This window comes from Ctenopharyngodon idella, chromosome 6, assembly GCF_019924925.1.
Source record: "Ctenopharyngodon idella isolate HZGC_01 chromosome 6, HZGC01, whole genome shotgun sequence".
Taxonomy (NCBI): domain Eukaryota; kingdom Metazoa; phylum Chordata; class Actinopteri; order Cypriniformes; family Xenocyprididae; genus Ctenopharyngodon; species Ctenopharyngodon idella.
In genome coordinates, this window is record NC_067225.1 from 17,280,239 (window position 1) to 17,307,279 (window position 27,041).

The 27,041-nt window shown below is 35.4% G+C and overlaps 4 protein-coding genes across 8 annotated transcripts; 1 reads left to right on the forward strand and 3 right to left on the reverse strand.

The window, feature by feature from the left end:
* Positions 1-674: 674 nt before the first annotated feature.
* On the forward strand, positions 675-8,147 carry atg4b (autophagy related 4B, cysteine peptidase). Of its 4 annotated transcripts, none has more exons than XM_051896809.1 (13): positions 675-799; positions 1,916-2,017; positions 2,098-2,169; positions 2,282-2,380; positions 2,479-2,580; positions 2,687-2,759; positions 2,953-3,032; positions 4,724-4,923; positions 5,069-5,147; positions 6,246-6,391; positions 7,159-7,215; positions 7,304-7,394; positions 7,481-8,147. In XM_051896809.1, exons 1-13 carry the CDS (start codon positions 790-792, stop codon positions 7,552-7,554), a joined length of 1,185 nt encoding a protein of 394 aa, XP_051752769.1. In that variant the 5' UTR covers positions 675-789; the 3' UTR covers positions 7,555-8,147. The 4 variants fall into 4 exon arrangements, with proteins under 4 accessions (XP_051752769.1, XP_051752767.1, XP_051752770.1 ...); XM_051896807.1 differs by lacking the exon at positions 675-799 and adding an exon at positions 806-955; XM_051896810.1 differs by lacking the exon at positions 675-799 and adding an exon at positions 1,715-1,821.
* Positions 8,087-10,727, reverse strand: dtymk (deoxythymidylate kinase (thymidylate kinase)). Its single transcript, XM_051896815.1, has 5 exons — positions 10,441-10,727; positions 9,954-10,062; positions 9,731-9,821; positions 8,419-8,616; positions 8,087-8,326 (listed from the first exon to the last, which is right to left on the reverse strand). Exons 1-5 carry the CDS (start codon positions 10,568-10,570, stop codon positions 8,216-8,218), a joined length of 639 nt encoding a protein of 212 aa, XP_051752775.1. The 5' UTR covers positions 10,571-10,727; the 3' UTR covers positions 8,087-8,215.
* A 1,047-nt stretch (positions 10,728-11,774) lies between these two features.
* On the reverse strand, positions 11,775-16,041 carry agxta (alanine--glyoxylate and serine--pyruvate aminotransferase a). Its single transcript, XM_051896811.1, has 11 exons — positions 15,834-16,041; positions 15,132-15,324; positions 14,975-15,039; positions 14,798-14,898; positions 14,011-14,081; positions 13,847-13,931; positions 13,626-13,724; positions 13,361-13,430; positions 12,556-12,651; positions 12,320-12,448; positions 11,775-12,168 (listed from the first exon to the last, which is right to left on the reverse strand). Exons 1-11 carry the CDS (start codon positions 15,990-15,992, stop codon positions 12,061-12,063), a joined length of 1,176 nt encoding a protein of 391 aa, XP_051752771.1. The 5' UTR covers positions 15,993-16,041; the 3' UTR covers positions 11,775-12,060.
* Positions 16,042-16,420: 379 nt separating this feature from the next.
* Positions 16,421-26,529, reverse strand: zgc:103559 (Allantoinase, mitochondrial). Of its 2 annotated transcripts, none has more exons than XM_051896798.1 (11): positions 26,292-26,529; positions 25,747-25,898; positions 25,387-25,495; positions 23,600-23,746; positions 23,317-23,362; positions 23,118-23,211; positions 22,815-23,001; positions 21,941-22,079; positions 19,562-19,734; positions 19,370-19,402; positions 16,421-19,291 (listed from the first exon to the last, which is right to left on the reverse strand). In XM_051896798.1, exons 1-11 carry the CDS (start codon positions 26,436-26,438, stop codon positions 19,145-19,147), a joined length of 1,374 nt encoding a protein of 457 aa, XP_051752758.1. In that variant the 5' UTR covers positions 26,439-26,529; the 3' UTR covers positions 16,421-19,144. The 2 variants fall into 2 exon arrangements, with proteins under 2 accessions (XP_051752758.1, XP_051752757.1); XM_051896797.1 differs by having other exon boundaries at positions 25,387-25,501.
* Between the last annotated feature and the right edge of the window lie 512 nt (positions 26,530-27,041).

Consider the following 27,041-nt stretch of genomic DNA (forward strand, 5'->3'; position numbering starts at 1 on the left):
AGTTTAGATCAGATAAAATAGTTTAGAGATATTGTTACTATGGTGATCACTCTCAACATGTGGTTTCCTTTACACAGACTTTGAGAACACAGACATGAATTTATATAGAGGGTCTTACTGATTTACAGCATAAGCACAAAGCATATTAATGCAAGTGATTGTGTTTTACAACTACTATCATAGCTATTGGGAGAAGACTATGATAGTCTATGTTGATTAAGAAATGTTAAAGCCAATTATTTGTAATATGATCTGTAATGAGATCAACTTTCTGCGTTATAATTTCCAATTGCGACAACTCACTGGCACCTAGTGGCTGTAAATGGAACTACAGGCGCTCAATGATTTAAAGTTATCACACAGAACAAAGCACATATATGGTGTTGTGTTGAGGATGATCACAACAATAAGGCGATTTAGCTAATAATAATATTTAATAATAATAATTTTGATCTAAAAAAAAAAAATTGAAAACGCGTGATAAGTCATCTCCTATCACTTACTTTTTAAGGGAATGCACATTTTATGTAGAGTTACATTCCACAAGCTCTTTTTTTTCATGTCGGATTGCCCAATTGCTCTAGCTTGTTTATATCTGATTCCTAGGGAAGACAACATAACCCGCCTTAAAAGAAATTCTACTGGTTAAAAACACCACCAAACCCATAGAAGGGATTTGATTGGTTACCGCAGAAATTACGCTTTCTGTCCAAAGCGGAAGTGATTTCGTATTGGTTAGTGCAGTGTAAGGAACACTCAACAAACAAGATAGGCTGAATCACTGTCGGGATGGATGCAGGTAAGAAAACCGCAAGAAAACAATTCCTTTATATTTCGGTCATCTGTTCAGGTGTCATGAAATTGTTAAAAAGCCAAATTCTTCTTTCGACAACCAAGTACGCGCCAGTTATTGGAGATGCCGCCTCTACAGTTTGGGATTTTGTCGTTAAATATGGTACATAGATGTCCCAACTGCTGCCAACTGGACAGTAAAACAGAGCAGTCTGCTGTCAGATAAGGGACGGACACTGTTTTGTCTTCTAGATGTCACTGCACCAAAATGTCACGACCACCCGTGAAAACTGTTTGGCTGTTTTGGTTGTGTTTTCGAGTCTAGTCAGCTGCCAATATTGACAGCATTTTTTGAGCATCATAGGAGCGTTCCAGCCCACGACTGATACTGTTGAGCTGTAAATGCTTTTGGGAGGTTGTCCATGTCGTTTATCAAATTTCTGCCTACTCTAATAATATGTTTGCCAGTAACATTTATCACAGGGACTTTTATGCACTGTGCCATGTCTTTAACCCATTGATGCATGATATCCTTTACAATTAACAGCCGTTTTACACAGAATTAAACTTATAAGACAAAGTAAAGTTACACATACGCAGCGGTACAAAGGCAGTGAAATTGGCGGGGGAAAATTGAGGTACCACTTTACAATAACGTTCAGTTTGTTAACATTGGCTAATGGATTAGGTATCAACAATAAATTATAAATAATTATCAATTTAAGTTAATGTTAATTTATAATATAGTATTCGTTGTAAATTCATATTTATATAAAAAATGGTTGACTTACAAATCTTGAAACAGTTAAAATGTATATGTAAAAAAATAGTTAACTGTAACAGAAATGTTATCTTAGATTAATAAATGCTTTATTTGTTGCATGTTTGTTCATGAAACTATATCTTTTATTCCATTGAACAGATGTGAAACTCCTTCAAAATACATCATTGTTGAAACAATGAGATAATTGTGATAATTATTAATAATTTTTGCATCAGATGTTTAGGCCTACTAAAGAGACTAAAAAGGTGCCAAACAATGTCTTTGTTTTTACAAATTATTTTTTAATATTTCTGTTGGTCTGTGTAAGTAGTTGAGCTTCAATGGTTTTTCTCCCAACAGCTACTCTCACATACGACTCATTGCGCTTTGGAGAGATCGAAGATTTCCCAGAGACCTCCGAGCCTGTCTGGATTTTGGGAAAGCAGTTCAGTGCTCTAACGGGTAATACAGTGGTAGACATTGAAGGTTTTGTGCTGATGTGGTTGGTTCTTGTTTGTAACACTATGTTCTTTGTGTCCCAGAGAAGGATGAGATTCTGGCAGACGTCACGTCACGTTTGTGGTTCACGTACAGAAAGAACTTTCAGCCAATTGGTGAGAGTCAGAGTCATCAATCCTATTTTTATCGTCCAAGGGCTGCATTTAATTATTCATCCGGATAGATAAATCTGTTTAGTTTGGTTTGTTAATGGACATAATGTTACAGGTGGCACTGGGCCCACTTCAGACACTGGTTGGGGCTGCATGCTTCGATGTGGGCAGATGATTCTTGGGGAGGCCTTGATCTTCAGGCACTTGGGTAGAGGTAAGACTACCACATTTGAAAACTTGTGTGTTATGGGGTTGGTGATTATGAGGTGAGGTTTGCTGATATCTGAGATGTGTGTTTATATGTTTTATTAGACTGGAGATGGTGCCCAGGTCAGCGGCAGAGAGCAGAATATATCAGTATCCTCAATGCCTTCATTGACAAGAAGGACAGCTATTATTCCATCCATCAAATAGGTACTACTCCTTATCTACTTGCTGCTTGAATATTATAGGAAGAATGTTAAGTTACTCTCTTGACAGGTAAATTACTGTAGATGACATGGCTTGTTCTTTTTTTCAGCTCAGATGGGTGTAGGTGAGGGCAAGTCTATAGGCCAATGGTATGGTCCAAATACAGTGGCACAGGTACTCAAGTAAGTTGGCCAAGTCATATTAAAATTTTTTTTCAATTATTATTAAAATATTTAGACTTTTGTTTTGCTTTTTGTGTGTTTTAGTTATATGAAATATAACTGGAAAAGACTATTGAAGCTAATTAATCTTTAAATAAACTATTGTGCTTTACTATATTGGAATAAAACCATCTAAACTTTCGTGTCCATCTAGGAAACTGGCAGTTTTTGACTCCTGGAGCCGACTGGCAGTTCATGTAGCTATGGACAATACTGTGGTCATAGAGGAAATCAGTGAGTTCTCTTTCATAGAGCCCACATTGCTTTATTTGCACTAATTTAGAGGGGAATCTGGGGGATTCTATGGGAATGTATTTGAGCTGACTATACTTTACTCTTATTAGTAGCTGAAAGCATGATATAATTAGCCAGTATATTTAAAGGGATAGTTCACCCAAAATGAAAATTCTGTCATTATTTACTCACCTCATGTCATTCCAAACCTGTATGACTGCTAACATAAAAGAATATATTTCGATACATGTTTTTTAGTCCATAAAATAGATGTCAACATTCTTCAAAATATCTTCTTATATTAGTAAATGAGAGAATTGAAGAGATGACTGAATTTTCATCTTTTGAGTCAATATTTACATTATATAATATGTCACAATCCGACGTGCCTCTTCTGGTAGCTGTGATGCCTGATTAGTGGATTTTTTTGTTTGTGATTGTTAATTAGGGTCAGTACACAACAGACCAGTTTTAATACACAGTTCACAGTTGGTTTATAAATTTTGTTTTGCTTTTTGTGATTTTTAGTCATTAAATATAACTGGAAACGTCTATTAAAGCTAAGTAATCTTTAAATAGACTATTGTGCTTTGCTGTATTTTAATACATAGAGAAGAGATGACAGATGTTTTTATTTCTTATAATTTGTAAATCACTTGCTTCTGCAACCCAAAAATAAATATAATTATATAAAAAAATAAACTGAAAGTTAATAACTGAAGGTTAATTAGTCAGTAGATAATAAGTATTTGTTCCCTTTCTTTAGTAGTTGGTTGAACCAGCTTCAGAGATATTACAGCTATCAGCCTTGGGTTCTTCTTAATTTTACACAATGTTATGGAGCAAGATTAGCCCATTCCTCTTTGCAAAACAATTCAAACTGTACTTGGTTAGTTGAGGAGTTGCAGTGTACAGCAGTTCATTTTTTCAGAGATGCTTAATGAGATTGAAGTCAAGACTCTGAGTAAGCCACTCAAGGGCATCAATTTCTTCATTTTAAGCGACTTCAGTGTTATTCTGGCAGTGTGCTTTAGGTTGTTGCCCTACTGAAATGTCCTTAGTTTATACTTTATTGCAAAAGGGAGTAGGTTTTCATCCAAAATCTCCAGGTATTTCACATAACACTACAATCAGCATATTTCACTGTGGGCATGGTGTTACCTGGCTGATGCGCAGTGTTAGATTGTACGCCACACAAACAACTTTGTGTTTGAGCCAAAAGTTTGACTTTGGTTTAATCAAACCACAAGGCTTTATTTCATGTCTTTCAAGTTTTTACAGAAAACAGTTGTTGTTTTTTTTTTTTTTTTTTTTTTTTTGTCAATTTCCCCAAAAGTTCCTTTTTGTGCAATAGCTTGAAGATGGTTTTCCCATAGAAATGTTGTTCATATATATCATAGAAAGCTTGAACAGAGACCAAAGCTTGATTTTATAACTGCAAATGTAAACATACATAATGACTTTTGTAACTTGGTCAAAGTGTCTGAAAGTGTGAAATTGCAAAAATCATATTGAGGGCTGAATATTTTTTATCAAGGTTGTACTTTACCTTTATACAGTTATGTGTGTATCAGATGTTTTTAGTGTCAGGACTAATTCTTGAGAGGGGATGTCTGATTTCACAATTGTCCCAATTAGGCCATAAATGACTAAGGTATTTGATAATGGTTGTTTGTACTGGCTGTCCGTAGAGAGGCTCTGTATGCCATGGCTGGACTTCGACAGGGGTGCATGTGCGGTTTCTGACGAGCCTCGGGAGATGAATGGTGATCTGGAGGGGGCTTGTGCTCTGGCAGAAGAGGAGACAGCTCTGTGGAAACCCCTTGTTTTGCTGATTCCTCTAAGACTGGGCCTCAGTGATATCAACGAAGCTTATATTGAACCACTCAAGGTAAATCTATAACATTATCTTTTGTATGAATTGATGTGAACACTGTTACCCATTAAGTGTGAGTAATATATCTTTATCTACTATAGCTGTACTTTATCTACTAGCTGTACAAGCGTTGGGCTTTATTTTCATGTCTTATCCACAGCAATGCTTCATGATGCCTCAGTCTTTAGGAGTAATAGGTGGAAAGCCAAACAGCGCTCACTACTTCATTGGCTTTGTAGGTAAGCAGAGTTTTTCAAGCTAAACCTATAAAAAGTCTGTTCTCAATTAGTGGCTCATGAACCAAATGGTTTACCTTCTGATAAGAATCTCAGATGACAGGGAAAAACAATACTAAATGCAAAAAATTAGGTGCAACTAATAATTTATTAGCACATAGTTTGGATAGCAAAATAAGTAAACGTTTCCCATACCTTTTGTTATTGGCAGAACCAAATATCGTCTTCCGATCAGTATCTACGGTATGTTGCCGCAAATTTGTCTGGTGTACTTGGTAGCTAGTCAAATTAGCCAGATGCTAACATGTACAAAGTAGTGTGTCGTCCTCAATTTTAAAAACCTTAAATATTAACTTTGTGTGATGAAAGAATGCACAACCCATACTACATTAATTCAAATATGGTTTGTCAATCACAATGTCCTTAAAGGTGCAGTGTGTACATTTTAGGAGGATCTATTGACAGAAATGCAATATAATATACATAATTATGTTTTCAGTGGTGTATAAAGGCCTTACATAATGAACCGTTATGTTTTTATTACCTTAGTATGAGCCATTTCTATCTACATACACTGTGGGTCCCCTTACATGTTAAGTTGCCATTTTGCGCCGGCATGTTTCTACAGTAGCCCTAAAAACTGCTCTACAGAGCATGTTTCGTCACTATGTTCTTCTTCTTTTTCGTTGGTGTTTTTAGAGGCAGCTTGCATCGTCACTAGTAGTAGTAGTCATCTGGTTTATTAGAAGCAGAGATCGTTCTTTCTTAAAGGCAAGAAGAAACCTCATTGCTTTACTGGCTACTCTCTTCTGTCTCAGACGACATCTAGAGGCCGCTTTTATTTACACACTGCACCTATAATGGTGTAAATTATTTTTTGTATACTTTATTATTTTAATACAATGAGATTTTTGTTTGTATATAACAAACCATTGTGTGTTGGGATGCTACTTAATGTGAGTTTAGAAGCACTACTGTTTTTACTGGGACTCTGGGAGGTTTATCTGTGTGGAACAGATTATGTAAATGTTAAATGCTGAATGGCAGCATATTGTGTTTCAAAAAGCTTCATTATCTTTTCTTATTGATGGTGCCCTGCAGGTGATGAGCTCATTTATCTAGACCCCCATACAACTCAGCCAGCAGTGGACCCAAGTGAATGCGGTCAGTTCCCAGATGACTCCTACCACTGCCAGCACCCTCCCTGCCGAATGCACATCTGTGAGCTTGACCCCTCCATTGCTGCTGTAAGTAGGGCTTGATGCAGAAGAAACGGTTTCACTTTATTTTGATGGTCCCTTTAACACATTCTGTTGACTATAAGTAACGCTGCACCTACATGTCTACTAACACTCATTAGAGTGTTAGTAGAGTATTAGTAGACTGGTAGGGTTGGGGTTAGAATAAGTTGACATGTACTTGCAAAGTTATAGTCAGTAAAATGTCTGTTGGAGGACCATCAAAATAAAGTGTTAGCAGATATTAAGCAGACCGTCTACTAATACTCCAATGAGAGTTAGTTGAAATGTAGTTCCAAAGGTACTTATAGTCAACAGAATGTTAAAAGGGACCATCAAAATAAAGTGTTACCAAAGAAACACATTATTCATTTCAGTATTTTTTTTTATGTCCACCTAGTACAACTCAACTGATTAACCCATTTAATCCCACATAACATTAAAAAAAAATGATCAGTGTCCACAAAAAGCAAAGTTTCTTTGTCACCAAATCAGCATATTAGAATGATTTCTGAAGGACATGGAGTAATGGCTTTAATACAGCTGTATATGCATGTTTAGAAGTATTGTTAAAGAGAAATATGTATTTATTCTTGGATTATCATTCCATTTTCCTCACAGTTGCCTGATATCAAAAGAGTAAAACACACATGCTCACTTAGCTTGGAAAACTTTGGGATTAAATAGGTAAATACAGTTGTTGTTAGGTGTCAAAAACAGTAAAAAGTAATTTCCTTTGAATAACAGTATCATGTTTGCCAAATTTTGTCTTTCAGGGCTTTTTCTGTCAAACAGAGGATGATTTTGATGACTGGTGTGCACAGATTCGTAAGGTACTTAAGCCAAAAATGACTATTTTTCGTAGACTGTTCATGTTTGTGCCTCTGGCTCACTTTTCACTTTTGTTTTTCCCTTGAAAAGGTTTCCAACTGTAGAGGTCTTCCTATGTTTGAATTAGTAGACAGTCAGCCATCTCATCTAATTAGCACTGATGTACTTAATCTTACTCCAGGTAATCTCTTATACTGCTTGTTCACAGATTCAAAACTCTTAAGATTTACGTTTATAAATACACACCATGTTATTGTTCCTCAACAGACTTTTCAGATTCAGACCGGCTCGAGCGCTTCTTTGATTCTGAGGATGAAGAATTTGAAATCCTGTCTTTGTGAAGAACAGTTGCATTTGCCAGACTTTCAGAGTTCTGTGGTAGAGCCTCCTCAGAGGAAAGAGAAGAATACCATTGACGTCCAAGGCCACTGTGGAATAGTCACCTGCGTCAAACACACAGCTTTCTTCTTAAACAGCTATACTGACTGCTCTCTGTCACCCTGAGTGAGCCGAGGTCAGGTTTCATGGTCACAGGCACTCAGGACCATCAGTATGTATGTACTTTGTCGCATTTATGTGTATCCATATTGAGTCTTAACGCTATAGATTAATTTTTAAGTGATATGGTGCCTTTTTACCCCCTTAACTTAAACACAGGTTTGCCATAACACATTTTATGGTTTCGGTTAGGAGACCTGCTAATCAAATTTGATTAAGCAATTACTCTCAACCAATGAAAGTCAGTGAAATTTTGGACCTGTATGAAATTGTAAATGACAACCAAGGAAGGTTGGGCATTTGCAGACTGCATAGGATTGCTTGTAATTATACAAGAATGATTTTGTCTTCATGTTTAAAATCTCTGTACACAAGTTTATTTTATGAATATTTATTTAATCATTAAAAAATAAAAATAAAATTAATAAAATTACAATTTCTTAAGTTTTTCCACTATTTAACAGTGACTGAAAAACAAGTTTATATAAAAGCAGTCAGATCCGTTCACCTCCACAGCTTTCCAACTGGCTGATTCTCCACTAAACGGATGATTTCTTCACTCAAAAGCTTAATATCTTTGTGCACCTCTTCTATGGTCCTTGCAGCATCAATCACCTAGACAAAAAGACAAAAAATAAATTAAACTAATTCAAAGATAGTTACCTACTGTAAATGTAAAATAATTAGGATTACACTAGATAAATCACCTTCCAGTTGACTGAGGAATCTTGCATGAGCTCTTCAAACCTTTGATTAACTGTGCGTTGGAAAGCACTCGTCTCATACCGTTCAATTCCATATTCTCCACGGCTTGCTGCCATATTAGGATTGAGCTGCAGAAACATCACCAGGTCTGGTTTTGGAAGTCCCACATCTGGATTCATGCACCACTCCAGAGAGAAGCCCTGAACATATAAAACAGCTAAATTAATGTCTCTACATCTGACCAGATTCAGATCCTGTTAACTGTTTCAAAAATAAACAAATGTAAAATAACTTAAAAGGATAGTTCACCCAAAAATGAAAAATTTGGTCATCATTTACTCACCCACAAGTTGTTCCAAACCTGTATAAATTTCTTTGTTCTAACCCAACACAAAGGGAGATATTTGGACTAATGTTTGTAACCCAACTTGAGGGGGAGTAAATGATGACCAAATTTTCATTTTTGGGTGAACTATCTCTTTAAGTAAGTATTTAAGAATATAAACTTCCTAAACTTTTTTTTAAAAATGTAGTGGTTTGTAAGAATTGTTTTTGAAAGAAGTCTCAGTAACACTTTACAATAAGGTTCATTAGTTAACATGAACTAATAATGAACTGCACTTATACAGCATTTATTAATCTTTGTTCATTTCAACATTTACTAATACATTATTAAAATCATGTAAACATTAGTTAATGCACTGTGAACTAACATGAACAAACGAACAACTGTATTTTCATTATCTAACGCTAACGAAGATTAGTAAATACAGTAACAAATGTATTGCTCATGGTTAGTTCATGTTAGTTAATACATAACTAATGTTTAACTAATGAACCTTATTGTAAAGTGTTGCCGAAGTCTCTTATGCTCACTAAGGCTGCATTTATTTAATCAAAAATGCAGTGAAGCATTGTGATATCTTTTAAAATAACTTTATTATATTAGTAGTATTTGAAAATGTAATTTATTCCTGTGATAAAGCTGAATTTTTACAGCCATTACACCAGCATCACATGATCCTTCAGAAATCATTCTAATATCTAACATTTTTTAGTATCAGTGTTTGTGGAAAATGATAAATTTTTAGGATTCTTTGATAAATAGAAAGTTCAAAATAAATGTTATTTAAAATGGAATTCTTTTGTAAATATATTATATATATATTATATATATATATAAAAACTTACTGACCCCAAACTTTTGAATGGTAGTGTATATGAACATCCTTTATACAATTTTTTTTTTTTCCCCCCTCCATTTTTATTCTCCTAGTATATGTTAAAGTGACACTAAAATGAAACCACACTCACAGGCTTGGCACTAGTAAAAGCCACTCCTGAAAACGCATAGCGGTCCACCACTAGATTTATTCCTTGTTCCAACTTCTCTTTCATTAGAGGCCTGAAGTAAGAAAACAGAGACTGATTGGGTGACAGATAGACCGGTCAATCTACTTAATGAATGATAAATCAATGAAACATTCCTGTGCATGCACTTTACTGGATTAATAATAAAACTGGAGTGATAACCTACACCATTTCCCATCGGTTTGCAGAAAACAGCAGGTGAACAGTGTGATCCTCCAGATTACTCTTTTTCTCTAGGTATGAACTGATGAGCTGACCAATCTTAGTGGTTCTGTCTGTATAAAAGAAACATTTTATTCTCAGTACAAGAAATACAAACACTGCACATGGATTAAGGCTATCTCAAAACCCAGCAAGCTGCTAAATCAAAGCTCACTGTCATGCGTGAAGTTGGAGATAAATTATGTTTTCTTTTATTTTCTATTACAAATTTTATGTTGTCTAGGTAACGCTCACCGAAAGCTCACCGACTGGATTTGAGACACATTTATATGTCCTATTGATTTCACAAGCGGTGTACCAATATTTTTTAAACATATAAGAGCTGCAAAAACTGCGGGATGCTTCACTATCACGTTACTATTTCAGAGTCTGTCTAGTTAAAGCTCCACAAACAGGTTCATATGGGATAGTTAAAGATAAGTGATTTTCACCTGGAAATCGCAGAATTTCTGTCGCTCGTCCGCTCTGCTGTAACGCCTGCACAAGTTTTTGGCATTGTGTGGTTTTCCCGGCTCTGTCAACTCCTTCCAGAACAATCAAAGCTCCTCTTCTGCAAGACATGGCTCTTAAAATCAACTAAAAAAGGTGGAAGAACAGGGAGGAAATACTGACAATGGGTATCAAATCTTTCCTAGGCCGTGAAATCTTTACGCGGTATTTTTCTTTTAAAAAAAACAGTTGTATCGTCCTCCCACTTCTACGGTGCCCGCGAATGGACAAATGTGATTCTTTAACTCCCTTTTCAGTGAGGACAGTTTATAATCCGTTTTTATTATATCAACCTCAGACATGAGGGTTAGGTAGATTTAATATATTACATTATTTATTTACTTACGCAAAGTGTAATGAAGTACCAATATTCATTGTCGGCATTTGTGCCTTTATTGAATTTGTTTAATGTCTGAATGCAGTATATCAGCATATTAAATATGTAACTTATTTTGATGAAAATGTTATATATTAACAAAATGTTATTAATGAGTGCAAAAAAATCTATCTTCAAAACCATGTTTACTTTATCTAAATACAATTTTATAAACATATAAATCAATGTACGTTTTAGATATTTTTCTTATTTTTTTATTAAAATTTCAAAATTACAAAACCATAATTTGACGTGAATTTGCATACCTACGTCATTCGCCAGTGCGTGTCACGTCATATCCTTACACGGTGAAAAGTTTCATCTGTGATGATATTTATATAGATCATTGGATGCAGCCAAAGAACATTTTAGATATTATGCCTATAGATTTATTATTATTATATTATTATTTAGTTTTATTTATTTAATTATTTACCCAATGAGGTGCAACTGGGGAGGGAGAAGGCTGTGCTCCTTAGAGAAGGAGGATTGTGAACCTGGAGTCTGTAGAAAACTGTGGTTTGTTTCTTCACTCTGTCAAATATACATTTCAACTAGCTTTTGTTTAGCTGGCTTTATTTGCCTTACCAGGAAAAACACGTTTTGTTGCATCTTTGGTTGAATAGTTTACAATAAGATCTGCATTCACTGATGAGCCTCAGGAGTTCAGCACAGCCCAAAATCCTGCAAAACCACCTGAACAAGATCAAGACAGGTTTGGAGCTACATGAGGGTGAGTAAATGAAAAGACTTTGTTTTGGCTGAATTATTCCTTTTATATTGCAAACACTAAAGCACTTTTTATGTTTTAATTTATTTGGGCATATTGCAAGAACCACGTTATAAAATTGAAATATTTTTGCAAAATGGAAAATACACAGAAAATAACAGAACAATGGCCAGCTTACAAAAAGTAATTTAATCATGAGAAAAAGAAAACCTTAAAGATGAAAAATACAACAAGTTGATGATGTTTTATAGCAATTCTTCTATAAAAAATGTAACAACTACTAGTATTGTACTAGTATCAGCTAAAGTAATATGCAAATGACTTTTTTTTTTTTTTTTTTTTAAAGGAGGGGCAGAAAGATTTTTCTACTTTCAAAGGGTGTTGTCACTAAAAACAATCGAAAACCACTGATATAGGGATAAAAGCTGAACTTGTTACTGATGACCAGTCAAGCTGTCAGACTCTGCTCTTGTGGCAGTGTTTAAGAGCATCAGCCAAGGCCTCCAACACCATGTCCACGTTGGCCTTGCTGCTGTTACATCCCATCAGTCCCACACGCAAAACCTGTAAAATAACGGGAGAAACAAAACATTTGCAGTACATTTACAATTACTGACCCGTGCGTCTCTTTAACACACTATGTCAGTGTACTGGGAATGGTTTGTTGTCCTGGCGTCTTGTCAGTTATGATTAATCAAATCCAATAGCTTCTCACCATGCCAGCAGATGGTCCCAGGCCCCCAGAGATTTCAATGTTAAAGGTCTTCATAATGTACCCCGTGATTTCCCGCCAGTCATATCCTGGGGGAGCTACTATTGTGGTCACTGTTGGCAGTCTTGCTTTCTATAAGAGTTTTCATAACAGGTAGTACTGTAGTTACATCCATTTGATATGCATGATATGTGAGATATTTTTTTTGTGATCTTTAAGGCTCCTTTTCTTCTACCAACCTTATCCTGCACAAATAGTTTTAGGCCCATTTCTTCTAAGCCTTTATGGAAGTACTCCGCAACCTCTTTGTGCCGTTTCCATGAGTTTTCAAGACCCTATAAAAATATGTGGCAAAGAAATGCTTTAGTTAAAGTCACCATGAAATCAAAATTGACAATTTTTGTTTTTAAATAGATTATTGTAGTATTTATTTTAAATGATTTATCTGTGCACATTGTGCATATTTTTTATCTAAAAAAAAATTAATGTGCCTATAATGTTTAATAAAAATAACTAGGAACATTGGATCTTAAATTCACACAAGAATTTGTGTGTGAAATCAGTGTACAAACTATTCATGATCTGTCAATAACTTTCATACTAAAATGCAAATTTACAAAAAAAAAAAAAAAAAAACGTGGGAACAACTGACACCATTTGTACCCAAAAATCTAAGTGGTCTTCTAATCATTCAGATTCAATTTTATACGAAGATATTAAATATATTTCATCATAGAGTAATGTGCGTAATATATATATTATATTACTCCATGTTCATTTCCATTAGAAAGAGGTTAGAGCAAATTTATGTGCAAAAAATGGTATGCGATAATACTGTGGTTTTGACAGCTTGTTTGGTTTCCCCTGATAATAAAATATGTTGTCAAAAACTGTTATTGATTTCCTTCATTAGATGCATCCCTTATGTTTCTCAGTTTTACTAATTCATGCTGATGTTTTTGGTCATTTGCTCTTCAGATGATCATAATGTATTAATGCCACGAAAAAATTGAAATGTGACTGTTAGGCAGAATATGATCTCACAGTCTCTGCGAGGATGGCCAGACTCTCCCGCAGACCGTAGAAAGAAGATATAGGTCCGGTGTGGTGATAACTGCACAAACAACAGTTACAGCAACTTTATCATATATGCACAATATTCTTTCATTGTTTAGTGATAGAGAATTGAATTTATAGGTCTGAGCATATTGATTTTAGTTTTGGACAGCTCTGTTTTAACAACATTTTAGTCTTCTAGTGTTTAATGATATTATGTCAGTGCTTGGTAAAAGTGATAAATGGTCCTTACGCGCGTACAGGCTTGTCATCACAACCCCAATAATTTGCCAACCAGCTCATGTCCAAGAAGTAAGAGATTGGTTTTGTCTTCCTGTTAAATATTTTCTGGCTGTTTTGCCAAAAAAGAGAGAGGGAGAGAGTTTTAGAGATTTATTTTTCCCACATAATTATAATAATTAAAAAAATTAAAAAAAAAAAAAAAAAATCTGGCTTGGAGCTGTTTTGTCTCACCATGCTCTCTCACTGAAGGAGATTGGTGCAGTTCCTGGAGGGGCGTTCAAGACCTTCTGAGAGCCAGTATACATAATATCAATACCTAGAGATACAAAATGTACATTTTAAATCATGGACCCCAGGCAGTGATTATGGTGCCAGAACATGTAACATGATGATACCTTGCTCATCCATGCAGATGGGAGTACCTCCCAATGCAGCTACTGAATCAACCAGAAATAAACAGTTGTACCTGAGTGACAGAAAAGAATTTACTAAAAAAACAAAATAAACAATAAACACACACACACACACACACACATCCCCCTACACTATCCCGAAACCTACCATCACAGAAAACTTTCTGTTATTTTAGATTTAAAAAAAAAAAGATCATTCTGTATGATTATATTATAAGTTTGTTTCCTCATGGGTTCCAAAAAATGTCCCCACAAGGATAGTAATACCAATAAATTTTGACCTTGTGAGCACATTTTTTGGTCCCCATAATGTAGGGAATACCAGGACCCCATCCACCAGAATGTAGGGAATACCAGGACCCCATCCACCAGAATGTAGGGAATACCAGGACCCCATCCATCAGAATGTAGGGAATACCAGGACCCCATCCATCCATCCATCAATCTATCTCATTTAAACACCTCAGTCACATCCATTCATCCATCCATCCATCCATCCATCCATCAATCTCATTTAAACACCTCAGTCACATCCATCCATCTAACCATCCATCCATCGGATAAATGTAAATGATGTACTACTTGTTAGTTGTGGCAGATTGTATTAGGGGGAGGAATGTTCTTATTCTAGACAACATTTGATTGGTCGAGGAAGACTGTTGCATCTGCTAAAGGTGACCTCAAAGTTTATAAAATGGACTAAAAGACCAAAACACCATTTTTTTTTTTTTTTTAAGGAAAATATCTATTCAGGAAGGAGATGTCTCACTTGTGGCAAAGGTCACCTATGCCATCTATGGGGTGAACCACTCCTGTGGAGGATTCTCCATGTGTAAGGAAGAACACCACTGGCCTGTATTTGTGTAATGCCTTCAAAACAGGACAAACATGGTTAATCATATGTAGTTAATACATAAGTGGTTAATGAAATATATATAATTTGTACCTGCTCAATTTCTTCATTTGTAAAGTACCCACCAGCAGAGGTTACAACTGTGTTCACCTTGGCACCTGTTGAAGAGTGTTCAATATGAATTGATGATGTTCTAAATCACTTTTATAATTCTCAGTTCCAGGCTTTCTACTAAAAGCAGAATCACTACCTATCCTCTCAGCGATCTCTGCAGCCCTCTCTCCCCATATGCCATTGACCGCTATGAGGACACTCTCTCCAGGCTCCAGTGAGTTAAAGATGGCACACTCCATAGCAGCATGACCCGGTCCACTCACAGCCAGAGTCATGCGGTTTCGGGTCTGAAACGCATACTGAATGCCACTCTTAATCTGATTCATAATCTGAAAAGAAAGAAAATTGAATTTCATTCATAGATATTAAATTATGACAGGATTATATTTATCAAAATTTCTTCTTTTTTTTTTTTTTTTTTTTGCCACTAACCACATCCAAGTCATTTATGTTGCAGTTGTTTAAGTGGATAGTTCACTCAAAAAAGAACATTGTCATCATTTACTCAGCCTCATGTTGTACCAAACCTGTATGACTTTCTTTCTTCTGTGGAACATACTGTAAAAGAAGATATTTTAAAGAATGTTGGTAACTAAACTGTTTTGATCAAGAGACATGTCCCAAAATATCTCCTTTTACCATATGTTCCACAGAAGAATAAAAGTTTTGAACAACATAAGGGTAAGTATGATGATCGAATTTTAATTTTTTTTTTGGTGAACTATCCCTTTAAGCAAATATGATTCAAAATGGTAAAGCGTCATATATTGTATAAAAGTGAAGACCTAAAAAGTCAGTCCCTATAGTATGCACTTAATGAGCACATTTACTGTATTACCTCAATAGTTTCTGCATGCAGGTGGCCCAGCATGGGCTGTGCTCCGGCTGCTAAGATTCGTGCGGGTACATTGGACGGTCCTGGTCCGAGCATAAGCCGTTTGGGGACATGGAAAGGCTGTAACAGACATTCCGGTGGAAGAACAGACAGAGAGGACATAATGCTGCCGGCACACTGACAGACTGAGGCAATGGTTAACTCATGTAAACTGTGGGCAAACCTTTCACCTGTTGGCCAATCATCTCACTTTGAGTCCTGAACATACTATAACAGTGCAGCTGAACTGTGACAGCAGACAACATTTCATTTTCCTTTAGATTCTATTTAAACTTGTTAACTGAGTAAAGACCACTTACACTAAAATCCTAAAACCTTAAATCATATTTTAGGTCATAATTTTTAACTTTAAAACACAAATTAATTGAATACAAAAGCAAATTTGTAAAATGGAATAGGGCAAAAGCATTCATTTATTATTCCAGAATCTTTCAAATTTAGTTGGACATTTAATGTGTATAATACTTTGACAATGTCTGCTCATAAAAACAAAAGCAAACCACAAATGTCAGTTTAATATCACAGATAAATATTTTTCAAAATTCTTTATTAATGTATTTTTACATGTAAATCAGTAAATTAAATCTGACAATGTAAAGCAAGTTTTGAAATTCACAGTTTTGCTCTGAAGTTGGGTTAATCATTAGTTACTTATCTTTGCAGTGATGTAATCAAATTTTATTTACATTTCCTAAAGAAATGTACAATTACAGTAGAGCTGTAACAACATTGTATGTTAACAATATTCATTAACTAATATTCATATTTTAATGCATAAAATACTATTTCTGTATTTTAGGGGTCTGAGAGACCACACAGATATTTTAATTACTGCTGTCAACTCGATTAATCTATGTGTGTGGTTGTGTGTGTGTGTTGTGTGTGTGTGTGTGTGTGTGTGTTTGTGTGTGTATACACACATACTTGTATATATGGTTTACGGGGACTCTCCATAGAAGCAATGGTTTTTATACTGTACAAACTGTATATTTTATCCCTCTACACAACCCCTACCCCTAAACCTACCCATCACAGGAAACTGTCTGCATTTTTTTTTATTTTCAGAAAAACGCTTTATTAATCCATTAGGTTTACGTTGTAATACCCACGTTATTATACACATTTGTGTCTTCATAAACCATATACAGGTGCTGGTCATATAATTAGAATATCGTGAAAAAGTTCATTTTTTTATTGTAAATTATTTTAAAAATATATTCTAGATTCCCTACATGTAAAGTAAAGCATTTCAAAAGTTTTTTTTTTTTAATTTGTTGATTAGAGCGTACAGCTAATGAAAGTCCAAAATCCAGTATCTCAAAATATTAGAATATTTACATTTGAGTTTGATTAAATGACTATCCCTACTGTATAAATTCCGGGTATCTTTTGTTCTTTGAAACCACACTAATGGGGAAGACTGCTGACTTGGCAATGGTCCAGGAGACAATCATTGACACCCTCCACAAAGAGAGTAAATCACAGAAGGTCATTACTGAATGGGGTGGCTGTTTACAGAGTGATGTATCAAAGCATATTAAATGCAAAGTTGACTGGAAGGAAGAAATTGGGTAGGCAAAGGTGCACAAGCAACAGGGATGACCGCAAGCTTGAGAATACTGTCAAGTAAAGCCGATTCAAACACTTGGGAGAGCTTCACAATGAGTAGAATGAAGCCGGAGTCAGCGCATCAAGAGTCACCACACTCAGACATCTTCAGGAAAAGGACTACCAAGCCACTTCTGAACCAGAGACAACGTCAGAAGCATCTTACCTGGGCTAAGGAGAAAAAGAACTGGATAGTGAACAGTGGTCGAAAGTCCTCTTTTCAGATAAAAGTAAATTTTGCATTTCATGTTGAAATCATGGTCCCAGAGTATGAAGGAAGACTGGAGAGGCACAGAATCCAAGCTGCTTGAAGTCTAGTGTAAAGTTTCTGAAGTCAATAATGATTTGGGGGGGCCTTGACGTCTGCTGGTGTTGGTCCATTGTGTTTTATCAACTTGAACTTTTCTGTTTTGCAAATCCATTTTTTGATTGATCTTAGGAAATATTCTAATATTTTGAAATACTGGATTTTGGACTTTCATGAGCTGTACGCTCTAATCATCAAAATTTAAAAAAAAAACTTTTGAAATGTTTTACTTTACATGTAGGGAATCTAGAATATATGAAAGTTTCATTTTTAAAAATAATTTATAATAAAAAAATGAACTTTTTGATGATATTCTAATTATATGACCAGCACCTGTATACAAGAACACACAAACATATGTATATACAGTCAAACCAAAATTTCTTCAAACACCTTGAACATTTCAAGTTTATTCACTATATTTAAAAAAAAAAATGGTAATAAAATATGACAAGATCTCAGAGTTAAACTGTCAGAAAAAAATAATCTGAATTATGTCAGATAACACTTAAGCAAAACATGGTCAGGTCAAAGTGTCTGAATAATTTTCGGTTCCAAATTTTTTATCAATTTTACTGGTAGTCCACTGTATGAAGAATTTTTGGGTATAATATGTCACAGTTTACTTTATTTTGCTATTCTCACTTACATAAATGAACTATAGTGTCCTGCACCCACTAGTAAAAATATGTTAAAAATGTCTGAATAATTTTTGATTTGACTGTATATATAAACTTTTATGTTAGATGTGAATCGATTTGACAGCACTAATTTTAATAGCTCAAAAATGTATTTCACATTTATGTACTTTTTTAAAATTCTATAACAATTATAAACTAAATTTTAGCTTAATAACCTGCTCCAAAAAAAAAAAAAAAAAAAATCCAAACTTAAGAGATATTTTGAAGAATGTTGGTAACGAAACAGTTTCAGTTCCAATCAACTTTCATTGTATGGACAAAAAATACAATGGACGTCAATGGGAATTGAAACTGTTTGGTTACCAACATTCTTCAAAATATCTTTTTTTTTTTTTTTAGTCGTACTGGAACATCATGAAGGAGAGTAAATTAAGACAAAATTTTCATTTTTTGGTGAACTATCCCTTTAAGATGAAATGTTGGGTTAATTATGAAATGTATTATTATTATTAATGTTTGTTTGAAATGTTTGTGTAAAGTGTTAACCAAAGCATTTTTAAATATACCTCAAACATTCACAATAATCAATAAAAAAATTAGCTATGATTATACACCATATAGTAGCATTGTTGCCATAGCAGTTCCTGACAGTGATGACTATAGGGCGAGATATGGTTAATGTGCTTCTTGTGCTTTGTTTACAGTGGTGCCGGTGTCTTGTGCTTAATAAAGAGATGCTTCCCTAGAGGCTGAGAGCTGAAAGAGCCATGACTGTAAACCACCCTCCCTCGGACTATAGTGCCCTTCACCTTCCCTCGCAGAGCAAGGCCAAGGTATGGAGTCAACTGAAAAGAGAAAAAAGTAACAATTTCCCTTCATCAGTATATGAAAAGTCATATTGGTTTATGTAAAATTTGAACTACCTTGTTTTTGTGATGTATGTTGTCTTCTTTCACCTAGGACATTATATGACACACATTAACTTGCAGTCTCCAAAAAGCTTTCAGTGTATTTAGAGAGAAACACAGAATTAGACACAAGCATGTTCTATCTTGCCGTCAGTCATTTCAAGCATCTCAGCTCAAACCCCTTGAGTGAATCCCACTCCTTCTCACCGTAAACTCTTTTTCTGGGTCCCAAATGACTAAGTCTGCATCGTGACCTGGAATGAGACTCCCTTTTTGGTTGTCAAGACGACAGAGTTGAGCAGGCTCTTTACACAAGAGTCTTACTGCATCAGAAAATGAAAATCCTCTTTTAGAAGCTGACGTCCAGAACAAAGATAGACCTGTTGGTAAACAGCAAGATGAATGGAAGTTTTAGTAACGGCAATTAAGTTTTGCTAACTCGTAATATATGAAAAACTCTTGCATTTGATCATTTAACTTACAGAACCATAGAATTCTCCATAAATTAAATTGATCATAACATTTGATCTAATCCAAGTTTCAATAACAGACAAAAATTCACAGTACAGGGTTGAAAAAGTATGTGAACCCAGTAAGTTGATACCCAGCTAACGGAACGTTCTCAGAACTTTGGCTAATATTCTGGCAAGGTTCTCTCAAAGTTGTGAACAAACATTCTTCCAGTAACGTTAATAGAACATTTGTTTAATGTTATCTGGTCTTTAATAATGTTCTCAAACGTTAGCACAAAGACATTATTTATACGTAGTTCCTGAAACGTTTTAGTTGGATGTTTGTCTAACATTTTTAAGGGTTTAAGCATAGCGCTGAAACCCTATTGTAATTGTTAAAATTTCCAATGATCAGCATTCTCCCCTAAAAGTGATTGGGCAAACCAAACTGTAAGTCATAGAGTCTTGAAACTTTGAGGGCTGGTAGTACTCACACCGGCTACAAAGTCACCAAGGCTTGCCCTGATTGGCCTGACGGGGGCGCTACAGCGGTCAAAAGTATGAAATCACTCATAACTCCTGAATCGTTAGGGGCCCGTTCACACACAGCACGTTTTTCCATTCCAGTGCGCTACTTTTCCATTGTTTTTCTATGCAAACACACGCTAGATAGATGTGCAAAACCGATGCGTTCGCGTCTTGCGTCTTTTGCAGCGTCTCACGCATGACATGGCTCGGTAAAATTAGTTTTCCTGGGCACTGTTCTTTAAAGTCGACAGTCTTACAAAGATATCAATACCATGATTAGTTTTAAGTTTGTAAACATTGTATATCGACATGAAATATTAATTCAAAATCAACTACGTGCTCAATAGCTTCATATTTATACATGTGAATGATTTGATTTGACGCGCTACCACGGCGCATGATGAAGGGAACGTCTGCCAATTCCACTAAGTGGTTAAAACGAATCATTTGTATTTATTACAATTACTTTGTTTAACATTTAAAAACAGACATGTTCAAATTCCAAAGCTTGGTAGTTCCTGTTGGTAAGACATGTCATGACATGACATGACATTTGAACATGTCTGTTTTTAAATGTTAAAAGTAATTTTAATTAATACAAATTATACGTTTTATCCACTTGGTGGAATTTTCAGACGTCCCCTTCATCATGCGCCGTAGTAGCGCGTCAAATTATTCACAGGTATAAATATTAAGCTATTGAGCACGTAGTTGATTTTGAATTAATATTTCATGTCGATATACAGTGGTTACATACTGTTGAAACTAATCGTGGTATTGATATCACTGCCGACTCTATAGAACATTGGCAAGGAAGACTAACTTTACCGAGCTCTGAGAGCCCCCTAGTGGTCGGGAGCAATTCCGTTGCGTTGTGGCTCGATTTCGTTGTGCTGTGGCTTTATTTCATTGTGTTGTGAACTTATGTTTGCTTTTTTAATTTCGTTGTGTTGTGCATTACTGGGCCACCGTAGACCAGGTCACTCCAGAAGGCATATTTTCTTCTGCTGAACTCATTCTGTTATTGATTTACTCCTGGTCTTTGGGTCGTTGTCCTGTTGCATCACCCAACTTCTGTTACACTTCAGTTTAGAAGACAAATTTCTCTGCTAAATGTCCTGATAAACTTGGGCTTGAGCTTTCCTAGCAGTTCAGGACACGAAACTGCAAAGTAGTTCCAAACAGTGATGGTTTGATGTTGGTGTGCTGTATCATTTTCCTTAGCATTGTGAGACTTTTGCAAACAGCTTCAGTTTGATGTGTCCAGTAAATTTTGTCAGTATTACTGTGGAACATGATTTTTGTGTTTTGTTTCAGCAGACTTGTTTGTCAATTGTTGTGACTTTGATGAAGATCAAATTGAATTTTAAGACCAATTTATACTGAGATCCACACTAATCCCATACTTTATTCTCGCGACTGTAGATCTTTTGTAAGTTGGATCAAATCTGGGACGTGATACCTGAATGTCAGTTTTTAAAGAGTTAATCATTAGTCTGATTGGTAAACTGTTGGTGGACCACTGATTACCTCACACTGGACTTTGGCCATCATAAGACATACAGCGTGTGAGTGTATGAATGTATTGGGTACAATGACAGCCTACCAAACTGCAGAGAAGAGATCCCTCCCCACGCCTGCGTGAAATCGCCTCTGTCCAAACACTTCAGGTCAGGTGTGCACGGTGAATGATCTGACACAACCATATCAATCTCACCAGCTTTGAGTGCAGACCACAAGAGCTCCTGACAAAGAAACAGATTTATTACTGACAGATTATAGTTAGAATGCATTATAATCACGTTAGTTCAGGAATAGTTCACCCAAAATGAAAATTCTGTCATTATTTAGTCGATCTCATGTTGTTCCAAACCTGTATGACTTTCTTTTGTGGACGATAAAAAGATCAATTTTGAAGAATGATGCAATTTCGAAATTGCGATTCGAAATGGATGCAAAAGCACCATAATAAAAGTGTTAAAATTAATAAATAAAGTTTATTACAAGTATTCTAAAGATAAATATCAACTTCTTTTTGACTTTCTATTTAATGAATCCGTTGATTCAATTCACAAAACCTGTCAAAATTAATTTACAAATGGGATTGATCTGGTTCTTGAGTTCAAGTCCCTGACTGACAGCCCACTGGAGGGGAAGATTATCAGTTGTCAATAACGTAAATTTCAGTCTGTTCCTCTCGCAAAGCTATTGTATGATTTCAGAAGACTTGAAATATAGTGCATGATTCTTTTATGGTGCTGCTTTTACATCCTTTTTGGTGCTTGAAAACTCTAGTCCCCATTAGTTGTAATTGCATGAGGAAAATGACTGTGTATTCTTCAAAATTTCTGTTTTAGTGTTCCACAGAAGAAAGTAATTCATTTTTAGGTGAACTATTACTTTAACAAGTTGTAGTGTAAATTTTTACAGAATCTGTAAAATGGCTTGAGCTATGAGGTTTATGATCGTTTTCCTGATACCTGGTTGGCTGTGTCTCGTATCGGTGGGCAGCATTTGAACTGAGTGGCCCGTGCTGGGATGTTCTCTGCCGTCAGGTTGAGGTAGTGATGGGTGGTCTCCACAGTCAGCAGAGCTCCAGCATGTCTTGCTGCCCTAATGAGCTCCAGAGGCTGGGCTGATGACAGGTGCACAATGTGGCATCGCACTCTGATAATAAGAATAGAACAGCTGACCTGATATTTCTTGATTGGTTACTCTAGTCTGCAGAACTGTCATTAGATAATCAAAAGTTGAGGACTTTATCACCCTCATAAGTCTCATACTGATACTGTAAGCAGAGCTGAGTGACGGTACGGATGGCCTCAAGCTCCATAATGTCAGGTCTAGACCTTAGGAAGGTTGAATATTCATGTGGATCTGAGGAACAAGAAAAAAGCAGGAATTTCCATTTTAAAAATAATAAATGTTCCTGATTTTCAGTAGAATTTTAATTTAAATGACATTAAATGATTAATCTCATACCGCCTTTCTCAGCGGCTGGATGCTGGACTTCTCGCTCTGCGTGAAACTATACCACATAGGTGCATCATTACTGTAGAACTTCATTCATTTTAAGTTCCCTAAGCAACATAATTCTTTTTTCATGATTCATATTTATTGCTGCATATAAATTGTCTGAACAGTTGTGTTCCAATATGTTGCACCCTTGGCACAGTGATTATGAGAAGTTCATCATGGCAGAAATGAATCAGATCAGATATGAGGTTGAAATGATTGGGCAGGCAGAATTAATGAGATGGCTCACCAGCAGAACGCTGTCTGTGCCCTGAAGCTGTTTCATAGCTGCATGTAGATCAGCGTCACTCACATGAGGAAACTCATCCACTCCACTGTGGATCAGAAAGCACTTAAATCCAGCCACACCCGCCTGGACCATCGGCTTTAGCTCTAGCTGAGATGGATGGGCAGGCAGACAAACAAAGACAATTTTTTTTTTTTTTTTATTGTTATACTGGCAAAACATTGTTATGCCAATGAATGGAGACAAGCGACTGCCTTTATGAGTGAATCAATGACTCATTTGCTCAACTGATTCATTCAAAAATGCTGATTCATTCAGGAACTAAACAAGCGTATGGCCAATAAGTGTTTGAAATCGCATAGGTACTTCTTTTGAATACGTTTGTGACTGTTAAAAAAAGAATGTTCTATATAGTATGAATGTGTATGAGTTAGTATGCATATTTGGATGCAGCCGATGTCTTTTGGAAAGAATAATTTAATCAACCGATTCGTTCAAAAATGCTGATTCATTCAGGAATTATACCAGTTAATGGCTGAGTCAAAAATGGCATAATCTCTGAGTAGATACTTCTTTTGAATTGAACGTACTTTAGGTGTTAAAAAGTATGTGCTAGTATGAATGTGAGTAGTATGAATTAGTACACATGAAGTGTAAAGTATGCATATTTGAATGCAGCCAAAGTATTTTGGAGTGAATCAGTGAATCTTTGAGGATGGCTGCATCCAAAAATCATATAATTTCTGAGTACATTAATTCTATTGAAAAAAAAAAAAAAAATACTTACCTTGTAACTGTTAAAAAGTATGTGTGTGTGTGTGTGTGTAGCATGAATTTGTATGCATGAAGTGTGAAATATGTAGATTTGGATGTAGCTGGTCTTCTGGAGTGAATCATTGAATCATTTACTCAACCAATTCATTCAAAAACGCTGATTTATTTAATAACGAAACACATACTGTTTGCAGCTGTTAATTCTGCTTTGATGGATGAACAATGTAACTGATAATACTGTGTGTAAAATGTAAGTTACTTATTTGTTGAACTGTTATAGAAATTCAATATCACTCTCGCAATTGTGCTGGTCTAAATGGTCATTTTTCGCACTTCCAGGTTTGGAACGCAGAAGAAAATCAAACAGGATCAACTTTAATATAGGTATGACATAGCAAATATTATTTTTGTATTCCCAATTTTGCATAAATGATAATATTTAAAAATTAGAAGATTATAACAACAGTCTAAAACCAAAATGTATTTCATTCAGGTAGTTCGTAGGCTGCGTATAGTAGGAACAGCGGTACATCTGAAACACCTTAAAGGGATAGTTCACCCAAAAATGAAAATTCTGTCATTAATTAGTCTCTCTCATGTCGTTCAAATGAAGATTTTTGATGAAATCTGAGAGCTTTCTGTCCCTCTGTAGACAGCTATGCAACTTAATGCTGATATTTGATGCTTCAAAAAGTTCATAAAGAGATTGTAAAACTCAGATTTCATCAAAAAAAAATCTTCATTTGTGTTCAGAAGATGAACGAAAGTCTTACGGGTTTGGGATGGCATGAGGGTGAGTAATTAATGACAGAATTTTCATTTTTGGGTGAACTATCCTTTTAAATAACTTGCGTGCGCATCACTTCTTACCCGTGATTTTTTGCTCCACACATGCGTAGTAACGTTCTCTTTGTTAATACCATGCATTTATTGAGCAAAAAATCACAGCTAAGGTGTTTCAACTGTCCCTCTGTTCCTACTGTACGTGGTCTATCCTACAATATGAAGATGAGTACCTGGTTGTCAGGGATGACTCCTCCCCAAAATGCTGTATCTACAAAACACTGTCCTGTAGCAGCACGCAGCTTCTCATGAAAGTTTCCAAGAGTCGTAGTTGGTGGGATGCTGTTTCTATGTACCATGAAATTAATCAGTTATGTCAGTTTTATGTTATTTATCACCCTAGATTCCTCCACCCTCCACCATACAAAAGGAACTTTTATCAGCTTGCAAATGAGAGTCCAGCTATCTTCTATATTATTTGTAATCATTATGAGGGAGTAAGGGAGACTGGGGGGAATATTTTATTATATTGGTAATTATAATGGTAATTTCAGTTCAGTCACTAAATTTTAATTTTAAAAGTCTATACTCACAGGGGCATGTCTACAATAGTGGTCACCCCTCCAGCAGCAGCTGCCCGTGTGGCGGTCCAGTACCCTTCCCAAGTTGTACGGCCTGGTTCATTAACGTGAACATGACAGTCCACTATACCTGGCATTACTAGACTGTTCCCCACATCCAGTACCTGTTATAAAGATGCTGTGTAGTTAGTACAGGAATGGAAAAACATTTAAGGTTTAAATTAGATTTAGATGTTTTGCTAGAGATGTACCTATTTCAAAATAAAGCATACTGAGCAAAAATACAGTTCACTGAACACATGTACATTTATAGATTTGTTTACTTTGTACAATAGTAGGGCATGTTGTCAATATATGTTGTCATAATGGAACACGGCCTTTTAAAGGCTTTTTAAAACTTAATTATGACACAAAATTATTGTAAATTATGAAGGCTTTGAAAAAGATGTTTAAAACCAACATGCAAAATCTTACATCCTTATGGGTTAAACCTGAGGACTGCAGCGCATCTAGTCTCCAGCAGGTGGCGTATGTCGCACTCTTACAGTCTAGCTCACCTTTCCAGCTGTGTGCGCTGAAGCTTCTGAATCAGGCAGAATGCTATGAATCTTTCCTTCCTTTATTAAGATAACTGCAGGTCCAATTTCTTCTCCACACAAAACCCTCTGGCTCCGCACAGCACTGACAGTTGATCCCGGCTCCATGTTTGCAATATCTTATGTAGTCTATATGAGTGTGTTTCACTGTTCTGGTAGACACAGCATTCACTTTTGGGTCAATGTACCTCCCTCATTGATCTTTATGTGAATGTCAGCAGGAAGATAAGCGTTCTTTGACCTGTGTTAGTTCCTTTAACTGAAACATTTGGTAGATTGTTAATAAAGTAATTCAAGTTTGTTTTTTGGGAATGGGTTAAATAAGAAAATCTACAGTCAAATACACTCTGATACTGAAACTAAAAGATCTTCACGACAAAACATCAAAATAAACGTCCGGTTTAACTTGAAGAAATAATGATAAAAATATATTAGTATTGTATAGTAAAATGCAATTCTTAAATTTATGATAATATAATTATTATTAAAAAAAAATCATAAAATATCAAGATATTTTTCACCCATGTTTTAATTTAGTCTTTAGTTTTAATCTTATTTGATCAAAAATAAAAAACGCAATGTTTTGTTGTAAATTACTTGTTATATTTTCATTTGATTACATTTTAAAAGAATAAATAGTTAGTTTTATTAATTTATTTAATTAGACACCATCTTTGATGATAAATTTGTGTTAAATCATAAAACGTTATG